Source organism: Opisthocomus hoazin, chromosome 3, assembly GCF_030867145.1.
Source record: "Opisthocomus hoazin isolate bOpiHoa1 chromosome 3, bOpiHoa1.hap1, whole genome shotgun sequence".
Lineage (NCBI taxonomy): Eukaryota > Metazoa > Chordata > Aves > Opisthocomiformes > Opisthocomidae > Opisthocomus > Opisthocomus hoazin.
Window position 1 is genome coordinate 80628478 of NC_134416.1, and position 16676 is coordinate 80645153.

The 16676-nt window shown below is 45.3% G+C and overlaps 1 protein-coding gene across 3 annotated transcripts in view; it reads right to left on the reverse strand.

The window, feature by feature from the left end:
- VWC2 (von Willebrand factor C domain containing 2) overlaps positions 1 to 16363 on the reverse strand; it is a 62921-nt gene extending 46558 nt beyond the window's left edge. Inside the window, exons 1-3 of one of the 3 annotated variants that reach the window (XM_075415295.1) lie at positions 16278 to 16363; positions 14402 to 15185; positions 7576 to 7705 (exon numbers count right to left, since the gene is read on the reverse strand). In XM_075415295.1, coding sequence (XP_075271410.1) covers positions 7576 to 7705; positions 14402 to 15115 — 844 coding nt within the window. In that variant the 5' untranslated portion in view covers positions 15116 to 15185; positions 16278 to 16363. Of the gene's footprint in view, positions 1 to 7575; positions 7706 to 14401; positions 15186 to 15389; positions 15431 to 15957; positions 16007 to 16277 lie in introns of those variants that run through there. The other 2 variants (XM_075415296.1, XM_075415297.1) reach the window with 2 other exon arrangements.
- Positions 16364 to 16676: the final 313 nt, after the last annotated feature.

Genomic DNA, 16676 nt, shown 5'->3' on the forward strand with positions numbered 1-16676 from the left:
TCAGCACAGAGCACATTTTCATTCTTCTGATCCTGGAGCAGTTCTTTTAAGAACGCAGGAGCCGTGACACACTGAAGCTCTGACTCCACCACGAGGATCTGTCAGCTTGTTTCCCACACTGACCTGGGACCGTCACTGCTAAACAACTCTTTGGGGCACTCACCGTCGACTTTTCTTTCAAGCCACAGTAAAGTGACACCCCCTGCAAGCAGTTGCCATGATAGTGACTGACACAGCAGAATTTAGCTGTCATATATGAGTTAAGCCTGCAGCATCAGGTAAGAGGAGAAAAACTGACTGCCAAAGAAATGCTTCTCAGGCTTACTGTAATAGCCTGTAATGAGAAAATATGGCAAAGTGAGTTCTAGAAAGCTTATAGGATACACTGCTTTTATATTTTAATAGGCTCTTCTACATGCTCCTACATAAGTATAAAGTACTCCTTTAAATACCAAACACTAGTATAACTTCTGATTGTCCTCGTGTCTGAGCAAAATGACAGGATGCTACACGCTGAGGGACACTTAACTGCTGCCTTTTGATAGCAGAACTCCCAACTGAAAGCATTATGGCTTCTTGGTGAAAAAAATAAAAAAAAAATACACACACAATATGTATATGCAATAAATAGATATACACTATATAAATAGATTTGTCCCGGTAACCTATCTAGGCTCAGCATAACTGAATACTTTTGTCATGTCTTTAGACAGATCCTTCTCATCCTCTGACAGCTTTCTATCACTAAGAAAAAAAATCACATACCCTGGAAATCAACATAAGTTGTACACTAAACAAATACCTACTGTGGTTTAACCTTGCAGCCAGCAACTAAGCACCAGACAGCCACGTGCTCATTGCTTCCCTCCCCCCCGTGGGATGGGAAGAAGAAATGGAAAAAAGGGAAAACTTGTGGGTTAAGATAAAGACAGTTTAATAAGACAATAAATACTAATATAAAAAATAATATCAATAATTAATAATAGTGAATATGCAAAACAAGCTATATACAATTTTCTCACCACCCGATGAGCAACTCACAGCCAGTCCCCAAGCAGCGATCGCGGAACCCAAAACTCTTAGACTTTGCAAAATTCCGGAAAAAGATCGAACTACCAGAAAAGTTCGCACTACCAGACAACAGATGATTCAAACCCACGGAAACAAGAAGAGCAGAGAGCCTCTTGGCCCCTGGCCAACCCCCATTCATAAACTGAGCCTCATGTCCATGATATGGAGTATTTCCCCTGGCCAGCTTGGCTGTCTGTCTGGCTGTGCTCCCTCCCAGCTCCCGCACACCCACTCGCTGAATACAAGAAACCGGAAACAGTCCTTGATTTCACAGCAACAGCTAAAGACATCAGTGTTACCAACATTCTTCTCATACTAAATGCAAAACACAGCAGCTACTAGGAGGAAAATTAACTCTATCCCAGCCAAAACTAGCACAATACCCTTAGAGGAAATAACAATACCACTACTTAGCCAGCTCAAGATGAAAATACCGAGCCAACACTGGATCCCATACGCGTGTGCATGCATGCACGTTTTGTGAGTTGGACACTACAAGGCCTATGCAACTTTGGCACAAGTTTTTGCTCAGCCCAGTCTGCAGTGGTAATCCATGCACACTTAGACAGGTTCTGATCTAAGTGGAAAAAAATGGCAGCCACCAACATTCCCAGAGTAGAGAGAGCAAATCAGAGATGTGAGCAGAGAGATAAAACGGGGTTAAAGGAATTCCTCGAATTAAGAGGACACAGACCAAACTTCCTTTTAACTTCACCAACAGCAGAAACCAACAACAAAAGCTACTGCAACTAGTTTACCAACTTCACCAAACAGATTTGGAAGCCACTCTAAATGCCCAATGCAGCCCAAAAGCAGCAAGTCTGGTATTTCTTTGCTTTCAATAATTAGCTGCCAAAATACGTGCTAAAGTTTGTCAACCTATCTGCCTATTCACTAGGCAATTTTAATCACATACAGCTGTTCATGCAACTTTAATGGTGTTCTCCCTGAAACATTATCTATTTTTATATATATATATACATAGACACACACACATATATATATAACACCCCCCCCCCCGGTTAATAGTTCCATATTATTAATAATTTTGTGAAATACAGCCTATTACAGCGGGAAGTTTATGCAGCAGTTCTTGGTAAGTGACTCATGCACAAAGAAACACAGAACAAATACCACCTTGCAAACACAGGCATTCAAATACCTGAACTAAACACATGGAACAAGGGTGGAACTGGGATTAGTTTGAAATCATTTCTTGTTCATTAGATCATTATTTTTTAATGTAAATTCCATTTTTTTATAAATGAAATACTGTTTCATTCTTATAAACTAGACTTCACAATGATTTTATGATTCCTATTTTTTACATCTAGAAAAGACCACCATGACCACCTGATTTGATCCCTTCCTTAATGTAGACTGAAGAATCACTCTCAGGCTTTAAAACTTCTGAGTCTTCTTTGCTGTATATAAATTACCTGCCAAAGCGTGACTGAAAAAGGTATTTAATACGAAAACAGAACGAGGAAGAGAGGACAATCAAAGGCACTGTTTATGTAAATGTCACAGCAACTAAATTCCTGATGTTTGCAGTAGTCCTGCCTTGACCTCTTAACTGCACAGCATTATGATACTTTCTTCATTGCTGAGATCAAGGCATATGTGGTCGAGGGCATATCATATTTTATTTAAACACACTGCAGAAGGACATTCAATTTTACAGGTCAGATTTTCCATGGTGCTTGAGAAAAGCCAGGGCTGCAGGGAAAAGCAAACAGCCAGCTCATGTGAGAGCTGCCAAGGTGCAGCTTCTTTTTACCTGCCCACAATAAACATCTTCAGCCTTGTTATGGCTGGACAGGTCCCTCAGCCAAACACACCCTCTCTCCACCTGGATTTTAGGGGGACAACAGCCCACGGTACTGCCTCGACCAGCACCATTTTTTAATAGAGTTGAGTCCCACAGTGAGACAAAGTCCCATTGTACAAACAGTCGCAAAAGGGGACAGCAGCTCTGCCAGCCTTTATCAGGTTTTTGCCCCTCTTTAGAGCTCCTTCACACAGACAGAGGTGTTTATTTGCCATTCAGAGGCACTCTCAAGTCACCTCATGCTTAAACATTGTAACTGTACATAAAGATATGAAAGCAAGTTTCAGTGAGTCTACCTCACAGTCTGGGTATACAAACCCATGGCCATTTACCCTCTCTGGCCACGTGATGTTAGACCCGCACCTTACCAGCGGCAACCATTTCAACCACAACACATATATTTCAATCATAACTGTGCACTCAAATACAAAATGAGGACCTGATTCATTCCACCTAAGGCACCTGAGATGACTGCACCCAGAGTAAAGCCTCCCTATTGCATGGCCAGTGAGAGCAGACAAGACATCTCCCGTGGACGTTACAGCCCTGAGAACATGCGTCACCCCCTGCGCATCAGTGCTTGTATCTGCAACTGTGCAGCTACGAGCCTTCACTCACAGGAGAAGCTCGGCTCTCCCTGCTGCAGACAGAGAAACAACACTGACGCACAGACCGAGAAATGTTAGGAAGGCACCAGGATTGGCTTCATCTTATCTGGGGCAATCTTTCAGCCATATAACAAAATAACAATCTCTTGGGGACCTCAGAACAAAATGTTTTTTGGTCTAGCAACCACGCCTTCATCTCCAGGCTCCACGTGGGCTGCGGGTTTAATCATGCTCCTGCAAAGACACCGCCAGGAGCCGGGCCACCCTTAACTCCATCGACTGCTCTGTGGCTGCAAGCTTCAGGCAAAGCAGCATTCAGCTGTGTACGCCTACTAGGGCTCTAACACTGGAAATAGAAGTGGAACAGACAACCAAGGTGATTTAATCTAGCAAGATAATTCACTTTCAGTATTACCTCCCACCCCCTCCCACTGCCCCAGATGAATCAGTGACAAGTGCCCAGCCTCTTCCTAATGAAAAGGGAATTGTATGCCTATTATCTTCACTCTTCACTCCATACGAACTGTAGAAATGTCTGTATTTGATTCTGAGCTTATTGATACCACTGTGAACAGGGATGGCTTCCACAGAAATAACTACGCTGCTTGTACTAGAAAGCAGGATGGAGATCTGAATTGGGCACCTGTTACTTAACGAGACTCTTTGAAGTCAGATTTAACTTTCTGGACGTATTTTCTTCTTGTTGCTCCTGCTGTTGGTTACCGAAAGCATGAGGCTCAACACGTCAACCCACAAAACAAGAAAGCATCTCCTCTGTTCCCCTCTGCCTCTACCCTGCTTCCTTGCACGCATGTATATAAGATAAACACAAACCAGCTCCCTTAGCTGTAGTGACTTGAGACATAAAAAGCAGGAAAATACCCCTCACCCCAAGATTTTCTCAGTGAGATGTCACCTTTTATCCCTTCTATAGAGTACTTTTCAGACCAGATACTTCTTTGAAGTATTCCCTGTCCCTGCCCATAAAGAGCCAAATAGCATTTTCAGCTATGGAAGTATCTAGGCTCCTTCTTGAAAGTCGGGATTTGATATAGAGGATGATTAAATCCTACACTAAGACTGTTCTTCGCTCTGCAAGTCTTCCATTCCCTACTTCTTGCATTCAAAGTAAGTCTGTACCTACTAGCACAGTTGTGTAAGCCTGACATGCAGTTACCTATCCATCCCTCATCTGAAAGGTTGACAGCACTTTTGTGGAATTAGGTTGGGGAAGTCAACTACACGCCCTCCTTCCCACAGGGGATAACGCAGTGTCCCACACCTGCCAAGAGATTGAATTCATTTTTTTCCAACAATGGTAGACTTTCACTAGATCTCCTCCATAATTCCTCTTCAGGCATTTGTATCTGGACTCACCAGTGACAGATGTAGCTGCTTAGCCCTCACTCTGCTGGTTCACTGCAAGCCATCCGCAGGCCAGGCAAGTTGGGAAATTATAACACCATCAATCATAAAATCATTTAGGTTGGAAAAGACCCATAAGATCATCGAGTCCAACTGCTAACCTAACACTAAACCATGTCCCTAAGTGCCATATCTACACGTTTTTTAAATACCTCCATGGATAGTGACTCAACTACTTCCTGGGGCAGCCTGTTCCACCACTTGACAACCCTTTCAGTGAAGAAATTTTTCCTAATATCCAATATAAACCTCCAGCCAGAAAAGGGAGGGAAATCAGAGTTTGATTGTGTGCATTTTTAAGACAGAAATGTTAGTAAACGTAGAGAGCCCAAACTTCACCTTCCAGCCTTTCTTACTCTACCAAGGCCATGATGCAGATCACGGCAGCAGTCACCTCACTCGTACGCTTTCCACGGCTCCACCTTTCCCACCACTCAGGTTATGTGGCTGAGCTCCCTGTACATCACCCAAGCTCTTTTCAGTCACTAACATGATGTCGTTGATGTCATCGCTGCAACGATCAACCCTGAAGCACAACGCGATGATTGTTTCCCCGACTCACACTCACAGCGCATTTGTTCCAGTAGGCTTGAAAATCAGGGGATGAGGCAGGCTAGGTTTTCCTGTTCAGTAGGTTTTTGCTCCAGTCTAATTAAGAACATTCAGCAATGCACTGAAGTTCCTTGTAAATCGCACGTCTCCCATGCTTTAAAATAAGCTCTGAAAGCAAACAGCCTGGTATTTTTTTTTAAATGCACTCCCCAGCTGGAGAGGATTCCTCAGAAATTTCTTTGTGATACTATACAGAAGCTGCTGAACCAGAAAAGTTGAGCTGCTTCTGAACTATCTTGGTTTTGTTGTTACAGTTAATGGCTTTTTTTCTTGTCTGAAATTAACAAGAAAAGCCACTCTTGGTTCTCTGACATGCAGATAAGTGACAGTACAGCTCAATGGAAACAGGCAGCTCTGGTCACCTTGGTCTGAAACTGGGTCAGGGATGCCAACTTGTGGTTATACTCAAGGAGTATGCGAGTAATGCTGGGGATTCAGACACTGAGGACAAGATCACGCTTATCTTGCGGGCAGAACCTGGGTAATTCAGCTTTAGTGCTATGACAGAAGCCATCCTCCTCACAACTAAGGCACGTTTTACGCACAGTTTTTTAAGAAGGTCTCAGTTCTGGGCAATGCATGAGGGGATCTACGCGAACAGCCAAGCCAAGCCCCGCACTGCTGTACCACCTCAACCCAAAGGCAAGCCACCACCGGGAGATGCCCACTGCAGTGCATTACGTTGATGCTTGTGGGAGAACGTGCACCAATGGTCCATCCAGCTCCAAACACTGTTAAGACTGCTGGAGAAATTCAGTGGGAAATACTACACAGAATCAATTCATTATGCTTGTAACTCCATCTCTGATACTGAAAAGAGAACTTTTACCTGCCAAGAGTCACCCTGACCTGGGGAACTGCTACAGAGTGTGGTGCACACAAAAAGCCTGTAAGCATGTCAGGAAGGCTTTTGCTATTAAGCAAGTGCTAAAGGATCCTACAGATCGGCTAGTAATCACACCATCAGCTCCCAAATACACCCTTTCTCAGGAACTGTCCCTAAATGCCTCAAAAAAACACCTGTTCTCATCTCCAAAAGCAGAGTGCCCTTAAGCTGTACAGCAGCGAACAAATTCCTTCAGGACTGTAACAACCAGTTAAGGGATGTGAAGCAATTACTTTTATACCCACACAAATGAAACTCCTCCAATGCAATTAACTATCCCTTATCATCTACTGTTGAATTCATGGAAAGCATATGCTGTACACTCTCTCCTCCCCTAGCTTTTCCACAATTTTAATCAGTTTGTTTTAGCTAATGTAATGGAACCTACCTATTCTAGAGAAATAATACATGGCTGCAGATTATCTGAATATTTTTAAATGTCTTTTTTTCCTTTTAAATATAATTTCATTTGAGATTTTGCAGCTTTCATTTCTATTAATAAATTATCATTTCTTCTTTATAAGTGATGAGCTAGTGTGTCATGTAATTTTTTCCTCTAAATAGACCAAGACTTTGATCTAATGCAAGCCCTTGCTGGAAGTAGAGAGACTTTCTGTCTAATTTAGTTATGAAAAATATTCAATTAAACTTGGGAGTTTAATTCATTTAGTTATGAAAATTAAATGAGCTCAATAAGGTACATTTGATTTGCCTCGGGAAAAAAAAAAATTAAAAGAATCTCTGAAAGAGGAACAAATAAGAAGGGAGAACAAAAGCAACTTTTTTCTGCTCACGTTGAAAGGTGGATAACATGAAGAGCCCAAGTTCCGTTTTGTGTGCCTATATAAAACACATCCACAATGAGCTCATGCAAAATTTATATCCAGAAGCCACATGAATATATGGTATTAACACTCTAATTGTCTCCTGGGTGACAAAAGTCCCTGTAGGTCATAATCGAGTCCATCCCAGTCAAGGGAAGATCTGACTCCTCACACCAGGAAGACACCATCCACAGGCAACTCTTCTCCATCTCCGTTTGGTGAAAAAAGAAAACATTGGAATTATTTTTCAAAACCAGAACAGAGCAACATGGATCTCTCTGACAGAAGCCCCCTTCTAGTTCTGCGGCCATCACTTACCATTTTTGCAGATAGGACAGCACTGGTCAGGCTCGTACACCGGATCCACGCACTCGGTCTGGGGACAAGCTGAGACAGAGCACAGCACTTCACCATTGGCTTCACAGCGACACTTCTCACACGGAGAAACCTGAAACAGAAATCCAGTCACCTTGTACTCTGTCACTTAATGCCCTCCTGAAGTGTGCAACGCCCACCTTCCCATCTGCGTTGTTCCTTCCTTCTCCTCTTTTTCCTCCTCACTTTAAAACACATGCTTTTTGTGGTCTGAATAATGCAGAGAGCAAGGCTGGGCCCCTGCAAAATTACAGAACCGCAGCAGAAAAACACACAGGTTCTGCTTTGAACCTGTGCCCCAAACAGTAAAGTCCAAGGGATCTTGGAAACAAGAACACTTCAGACTTTTAACACAAACACTGCAAAAATTTCCCTACCACTTTTCTAATGAACTTCCAGCAAATGAATTTCATAATTTAGGTGAAATCCAGTTTAATTCTATTAAAGTTTCAAAAAGTAATTTAGCAAACGATATTGTATTTAAAGAAGAAAAATACGGAACTTCTTTCAATGGAAACCCTTACTGCAGTTTTTCCAGGTTTGAAAGCTTTTTGGTAGGAAGAAGTTGCATTTTATTGAAAACTGTCATTTTCAAAGAGAAGTCAGGAAAAAAAATCCTTTGAATTCAGGTATTTCCCATAGGTTAACTGTATTTGGACCATTCCTATAATCATTGTAACTTTCTGAAAAAAATTTGCAATTCAAAGAAAGGGGTGAAGCAAAATACAGGTCATCCTTTTTACCTACTGAAATGTTACTGGTTTTAAATGACTCTACAGAATAGGAGTACCATCAGATAATTACTGGAATTATCTACTTCAATGAAATTAATTCCAAACAGAACAGCATCAAGGCCCTACTTAGCAAAAAATGGACTTTCAAATGTCTGCATGTGCCACATGTACAATTCCAGCTGTCCTCTCCAGTGTTCCCGACCAGGCGCTGCACATTGCATCGCTCATGTCCTCATACCACACAAAGAGCGGGAGGTGGAGGGAAGCAAGGGTGCTAAAGAGCAATAAATGGTATACTTCAAATCTCATTGCTGCGCTCCAAAAAACCACACTGTCATCCACGCTCAGGATGAAAATGTAGCTGAACTTTATTACCAGTGATCCTCTATATCCACAATCTATGCAGATTCTAGGCTTACTTCAGGATGACGTCATTTTTTACAGACCCTTTTTCATTCCAGACTCCAGCTGGCATGATCAACCACCTGCTGCATTTCTCCACTAAAAGCAGAGTAATCTCAACTCTAAAACAAATTATTTTTTGTGGAGAATCATCCAGTCATCTAACTTGCAGACTTTCTGGTTTCGTCCACCTATTTCTTAGGCAGCCCATCACATTTTTCCTCAAATCCCTTCTCTGCTTGCTTGCCTCCTTCACATCCTTCTCACTTCCAAAGCTCAAACATGCTGATGCTTGCACAGCATCATCTTCAACTAAATGCTCACCCATGCTTTGCCACTTCTCTTCCCACCTGCCAGGGCTGTTATTTGCTTATGCACTCGGATATCTTCCACGCCGTCCCCTCTGCTTAGAAAGCCTAAACAGGGTCTCTTGCTGTGTTGCTTTCCGCTTTTATTACTATTATTTATTTCAGGCTTCCTTTGCTAGCTACTCACTTCCAGATTTCTCTTTGCTTTACACTTGACCAAGGATAACACTACACCTTACATTTATAAAATGCTACACGGAGGCTGACAGCCCAGCACTGCAGATTTTTATTGCAGGCTTTGGGACAAGAACTTTGTCCTGTAATTGTTTATAAACTGCCACATTCACTTGCAGAGCTGGAGTGTCAGCGGATGAGGAGGTTTCAGATCCAGTATTTAGAGCCAAGAGGCTTGCGCATTTCAGCTAATCACTTGAACCACACGTGAAATTTTGAATGTCAGCAAACTTGAGCGCCTAACTGCCTGCAAGTCAGTAGTAAGAATCCTTCCCTATGGAGTCATAAACAGAAACAATACTTAGTAAATTATGAAAACACGCTTTTTTTAAGGAGGACTGATTTTTTTTTTTTTAATTATTTTTAAGGAATCCTACTTGATCAAAGTACCAGAACTGAATTCCAAAGATCAGGCTCAACAAGGCAAACCTATAGGTTTCAATCGGTTTTAACACTTTTTGACATGACTTGATAAAAGCTGCAAATTTGCCAGTCATCACAGTTCAATGAGACCGGGAACTACAACGACAGATATTCCCTCTCCCAGCACACCGCTTAGTAGCTGTGCCACTCACTATTAGAAGTGATGTAAAAACTAGCGTATCTGATGATAATCAGGAAACAAGGCAGCACACAGATGTTATTCCTAAAACCTCTCATCTGTAAAATTTAAACATATTCTAATTAAGTAGGTTGTTTACTAGGATTCCAAATTTGACAGAAGCCTAAAATTCTTAGAACAAGAAGACATTTAATGAAGCACTGAAAATACTACTGAATGAGAAACAAAAATGATCTAATCTTTATCTAATGATGATGATTCTGAATAATGCATTTCCGTCCTATACAGCACATACACTTGAAGACTACATCTTTCATGAAAAGAGTGCACTGTTAATGTGATACTGCAGTCATGAACACCCTTTCTGTGTAACAGGACATGGGATTTCAGGGCAATACATATAGTACACCTTTAATAAGTACTGCTATCTGTACAACCCACCAATATGAGTAATGGTAGCAGAGTTAAGGAAGGTCTCCATGTCCCTATTTCTACAAAGCTCTTTTCAGGCATGTAAGTGAACCACAACGGCTGCTAAAACGGTGTTATTGTCAATCTTTATCTGTTCATCTTTGGACTAAATGGTAGTGTATTGCTTTTCATATATCAGGATGTAGCAGGAACTGTAGAAAATCCCCACTTCTTTCTGCATCTTAATCTTTCTGCAGCTTTATACTTGGAGACATAATCATCACTAGAGAGAGAGACAGACAATAACACCGTGCACATACATAACAACAGCTAAGTATACCAGAATGGAAAGCCTCATTTTGTCCTTCACTTCCTCTCCTCTACTCCTATAACGTAAGCACATTCCCCGCAGGACAGTTCCTAGTGGCAGCCAAGGGAACAGGCATCCCACTTGTTCATCTGGGAAACGACCAGCCCAGCAGCACTCGCGCTTAGCACATCTGACATAACCAGGCTGGACTGGAAATAACACGACCTATCAATCTCTCTCTGAAGACTAATGATACCATGTCTCTGTGGGCTACAAATGAAGCTACCAACTCTACAGCAGCAGTAGTTCTGCCTATGCAAAAACTATGGGAAGATGACGAGAGGCACAGAAGTCTTAAGTATTCACCAGGCAGCCATAAAACCCGTAGAAAATAAGAGTACAGATGGTAAAAAAAAAGCCCCCTTCTTTTGAATTGTTTAAACGTAAGTTTATGAGCAGATGTATAAATGGAGTTGCAGATGTTGTAAAAAAGCAAACACACCATTGTGTAAATGTGGGTAGATGTCCTACTAGCGGGGCATGAAGAAAACTGTAGCTTAGCAGGGATAGTAGGTTTATCCAGCAACTCAGTGTAAATTGTCATAATTAAGAAGTGACAAATCATTTGCACTTGCTGAAGTTCTGGTCCAAAGCAATTTGAGCTTTCTCTTCCCCCTTTTCCACATGCCAAATTTTAATTAAAACCCAAAACAAACCAAAACCAACCAAACAAAAAATCTGAATTAAAAATATATATATAAACTACATTTGGTTCCTTGAGCCTTGAAAACATCTATGTTTAAAAAAACCCAACCAACCATAATACCAAACTGATTTGCTATCATGACAACTTTGTATTAGTATTTCCTTGCCACTTTCACAACTCTGGAGAACATGAATGGAGTTAGGCTGACAGGAACAAACCTAACAGCCTTGCTTTTACTTCTCTATGTCTTCAAAATATCACAGAAGTTTCAAAATCGATCTGGGCTTGTCGACTTCCAGATTTCCAAGTTATTTACAAATAAATACAAATTTTAGTAGCAGAGAAATTCTAAACAAAACACCCAAAGCAACAACTTTCGAAAAATGTAGGTCTTTCCCAAACCATATTACACTTCTGAAGAGAATCTATGGTCTTTGTAAGCCTAGTACTTTATAGGTCAGCCTGCATTTTCAAATCTTACTGTAAGATTGAGAAACATCTAGTGAAGCACGTGCTCAGCCAGCTCCAGTGCAGAATTTCATCCTCATTGCATTTCACCAACTAAGATTTCTGCTCCCAGCTCCACTCGTATGGATGCTGTGATCCCTCTGCCATCCCGTCTCATGACACCCACAGGAGAGTAGAGCGGTGCTGATGGAAACAGCTTTATGAAACCTCGTCCTTCCCCCACACCTGTGCTGTGCTTTGTGTCGACATCCACGTCCCTTCTGAAAACCAAAACACGTGCATACAGACACACAAGCAAAGCCCGCAGGAAGGACTGAAAACCATGGAAGAAACACATCAAACCTCCCACTCCCTAGCACACTCAGCTTCCAAGTTAGCACTGCCTCTGGTCAGGGCTATTTTTTGCCATGCCAAGCCATATATGAATTTTATGTAAGCAAACTCCCAAACTTGCATGCATCTATACACATCTATACATAAATGGTTGTGCAGATAACATCACTTAAATGTTAGGAGGTCACCTTTTTCTTCCTTCAGTGATCTTTGGTACTCTTTGCCACAAATAGCAGATGCAGACACAGAGACAAATCAGGTTGCTATCCACCTGTAACTCCTTCCCTGACCTTCATCAAGAGATAGCGCATTAGTAACCGCTCTATGACCATCATCTTTAAACTTGTAAAATGACCTTTGAAATCGTGCGCAGTTACTTGCATTTGCAATTGCTTCCACTGAGCAGCAGCAATCTGACTACATCTGTACCGTACCTCCACCGACTGCAGTGGCATGGGCAAACAGCTGCATTTACAGTTTTGTGCTCACAATATTGGAACCAACACTGAAGCTCAACTAAAAACCAAGGTCCTCACACATCAAAACAAACAGCCTAACTGCGCATCCCAAGCAGGCGACCTTCTCACGCCTGTTTCCAGTGCTGGCTAACACAAAGCAGGAAGGGAACCGACATTTCATTACAGGAAGGTATCAGCACCAGGGCTAAAGGCTGCACGGGGTGAAAAAAAAAACTGAAGGCCAAAGCCTCGTCAGAACATTTCTGTAAATGTCACCGTTCAGCATTCCCATTTTACCAAGGCTGCTGGCCACGTTCGACTGTAACAGGGAGCCCTACAGTTTTATCCCCTCACTACACGCTTAATACAATAAGGTATTTTAGGCTTGCTTCACAGCCATTAATACGACACCACTACATAAACACAAAGAAATGCAACTCATTAGAAGAGCATGGGGCAGAAGCCTTTAAAACTTTGCTAGGGAGACATACAGAGAACATGTGCAGAAGCATCACTGGTTTTGGCTACCCCTCAGCATTAACTTCTCTGTAAAAGGAAGGATCTCACAATCCCTCTCCAAACAGGTCACACTACCTAGCAGCTGTTCAAAGTATCTTCTCCTTCTTAAAGCAGAAAACTGCCACCCTGAAGCTGAATGCAATCCTTGAGGGTGACATGGAAAACGGGAGGATGATATGATGCTTTCTGCCATGCTTTGAAAAATCACTGATGATCTACATGTTACTGCCTAAAGAGAACAAGGGGAAACACTGATTTATTCTGGAAACAACAATTCTGCTCCTTTATTTATTTGTTTATTTTTCAAGAAATTGAAGAACATGGAAAGACATTATGAATCGAAGTTAAGTTTCCAAGAACACACAAATACTACAGAGAGCATAGGTGGCAATTTAATTACAGCCTTCACAAACACATTTTCTTTCCTGCCACCTTGAGAGGGGCTCAAGCTGCCAAAACCCTGAACTGGATTTCATACTCCCCTCCACATATTCAGCTCAAACATCTCTGGTGTATTCAGAAATGGGTTTTGAATCAGCCCTGTACCTAACAGTCATTCGCAAGGAAATTCTTTGAGCCTGCTCACAGATCTCAGCCACAATGAACTACTACAGCGAAAAGCACAAGGTAAGCAGCCAGGGAATCAGCCCCAACTCCAAAACTTTTCAGTGCTCTGTAATACGTTGCATTTTCAATGATAATAACCTCACACAGTGGTGCTAAAAAGGCCCTATTCTGAAATGATTTCCCTAAAGCTTTTCAAGTCCATTGTTTAGGTATCACTGTAACCCAGACTGCAAACCATGCTCCTATTAAAAAGAAGGCCCATAGTCACTCTCTAAGCAAACATTACATAACCTTGGCAGCACAGTTTAAAAGGTTAAAAAGGAAAAGAGAAATGACTGTTAGGAAAAAGGTATCATCATAGACTGAAGAGATGTCAGCCTGCAAAACCCTGATCGATCCCTGCAAGGCAGAGGTTCCACAGTTAATAGTTAAAAAAGGAAACAAATGTAATGCTGGAAATTCTAACAAAATCCACATCACCACCGAGTAGCATCCTTTCAAGTCGCATTTTTTACCGTAAACACCAAAGGAATTAACAAACATTAGCCCCCCCGGTTTAAAAATGTTACTGTATGACAGGGCAAGATAGGTCACATTTAAGGGGAGTATCTTACAGCACTGCTGAAGTAGTATGGACATGGAACTGAGAAGGGGAGGGGGGAGACCCAAAACACCCCCCAAGAAAGCACCTGGAGAACACGATACCCCTTCAAATGAGTGCAGGACCCACAAACCGACTTCTGGCTTCAGCCCTTACCATGAACTCCTCCAGGGTCTGGTAGGTCTTCCCTCGGAACTCGCAGTAGTTCTTCCTCTCCTTGCACTGCGGGCAGCACTGCGTGGTGTCTACCTGGAGGCAGCGCGGGTGGAGCCGGGGGCACTCGGGCTGCAGGCACAGCGGGCCCTCCTCCGTGCACAGGCATGGGCAGGCCGACGGGCCCGGTGCAAACTTCTCCCCGATGGCGTAGACGAAGCCGCTCTCGTCCACGCAGCCCTTCCCGCGGTAGTCCGGATAGGCGTACTCCTCTGGAGGCTCGGGAGTGATGCTCGCAACAGCTGCTGGGAGAGACGAATCTTCAGCCACCCGAGGCTCCTCGGGAGCAGCGTCCCTCTGCTCCTGCACCTGCACGCTCCCAGATTTACCACTCGTCCCCTGGCTGTTCCAAGCCTGCTTTTGCTTAGTCCAAGACTCCTTGTTCGAGTAGTTCCTGCTTCCCTTGCTCTTCCAGTCCCTGCCACCCTCCTCCCTCCCGCTCCTGCCGATCTCATTCATTCTCCCCGGGCCTGTCTGGCTGTCCCTTGCAGATGTGTGATCCCTCTTTTCCTGGCTCGCCTTTATCTCCTGCTTGTCTTGAGCCTTGGCCAGTTTTTGTACAGGTATGGTGGAGCTACAGAGGGCAACCATGAGGCAGCAGGTTACGAGGAGAGAACTAGAGAGAGCTCCAGTTGCCATTGCAGTAGAGCTGGGCATCACCTACGGCATCCCACAGGGGACACTGCATTCACATCGGAGGGAAGCGCTTCGATCGGATCCACAGCCCCTAGGAAGAGAAGGATTAGGAACACTTCAGCTTCTGCACTTCTCCCCCCCACTCCCCCCGCCTCCACCGATGCAACACCTCACACAATATGTAACCTGTCTTGGTAGTTTATTCAAAATGCAAAACAACAGCTTGGTGCTGCATTCCTCCTCCTCCTCCCCGGCTCTGCCAAGCCTTATAAATAGCAGGGCTCTGGACACGGACCTGGCGTCTTCGGCTCCACGAGAGCACCGGGCAGAACTCCGGTGAGTTCGGATTTGCACAGGGCAGGTACATGCAAAAAACCAGAGCGTTCGGGGGTTATTTCTCCCCTGCCAAACGACAAGACGTGAAAGGGATGGACGCATGCCGAATTCAGTGGAGCTCCCCCAAAACACAGCAGAGTCCGGGAACAGAAATCAGCCCTCTGAGCCCTACTCGCTGCCTGCATACGCGACGATTTCCATTTAATTTCATTCTTATCCAGTCTGAAGTGTGCGGTTGTTTCGATTTACTTGTTGTTTTGGGTTTATTAAATACCTATCAGTGAGACAACTAAACCCAAGCCCGTTACAGCGAGCGGAGCCACGCTGCCCCTCTCCCGAAGTACCCAGACAAGCCCGCGCCGCCCCCTTCCCCCCGCGTTTTCACGGCAAAGCGGCGCGCCGGGAGTTTCCGCAGAGGATCGCGCCTTTAACCCGCGTCCCCCGGGAGCTCAGCGACGCCCCCGGCCCCCCCCCCCCCCTTAACGCCCCGCACACTGCACCGCAAACACCCGACCGCCGGTACGTACACCGCTCCTCCGGCCGCCGCCAGCACAGGCGCCCCAGCTTCCCGGCACGGCCCCACCTCCGAGGCACCGCTCCTACAAGCCATTTAAAAGCCTCCCTCCCTCCCTCCCGCCCTCCCCGCCCGCCCGCTCGCCTCCCCCGGCCTTCACCGGTGGCTGCACCGGCACCGCGGGGCAGCGCGCTCCGCCCGCCGCGGGGGAGCCAGGCCGCCGCGCCGCTGCCCAAACTTTCCGGCGGGCCGGGCAGCGCCGGTGGGGAGCCGGGGCCGGCCCCTTCCCCAGCCCGGCAGCCTCCCGCGGGGCACGGCCCGGCGCCTCCCTACCTGCGCTGGAGGCGGGCTCAGCGCCGGCGGCGGCTGGCGCCCCGCCATGGGGCCGCGGGCGGGCGGCCGGCGTCGGCTCCTTGCTGCCCGCCGGCCCGCCGCCTCCGCGGACCTGCAGAGCCCGCAGCGCGGCGCGGCGGCCAGTCGACCCGGCCCCGCCGCCCGGGGGGCGGGCTCCGCCGCGGACACCGCTCCTCTCACATGGCGGCCGGGGACGGCGCGGGGCGCCCGCCCTCCGCCCCTCGCTCCCCCCTTGCCTGAGGGGCGCGGCGCGGGAGGCGACGGGCCGCCCGCCGGCAGCGCGTGGCGCGCCCCCGCTGCGCCCCTGTCCGCCCCTCGCCGCCGGCGGTGCGGGGGGGGGACGGGGGACCCCCGGGGGACCCCCCTCGTCCCGCAGGG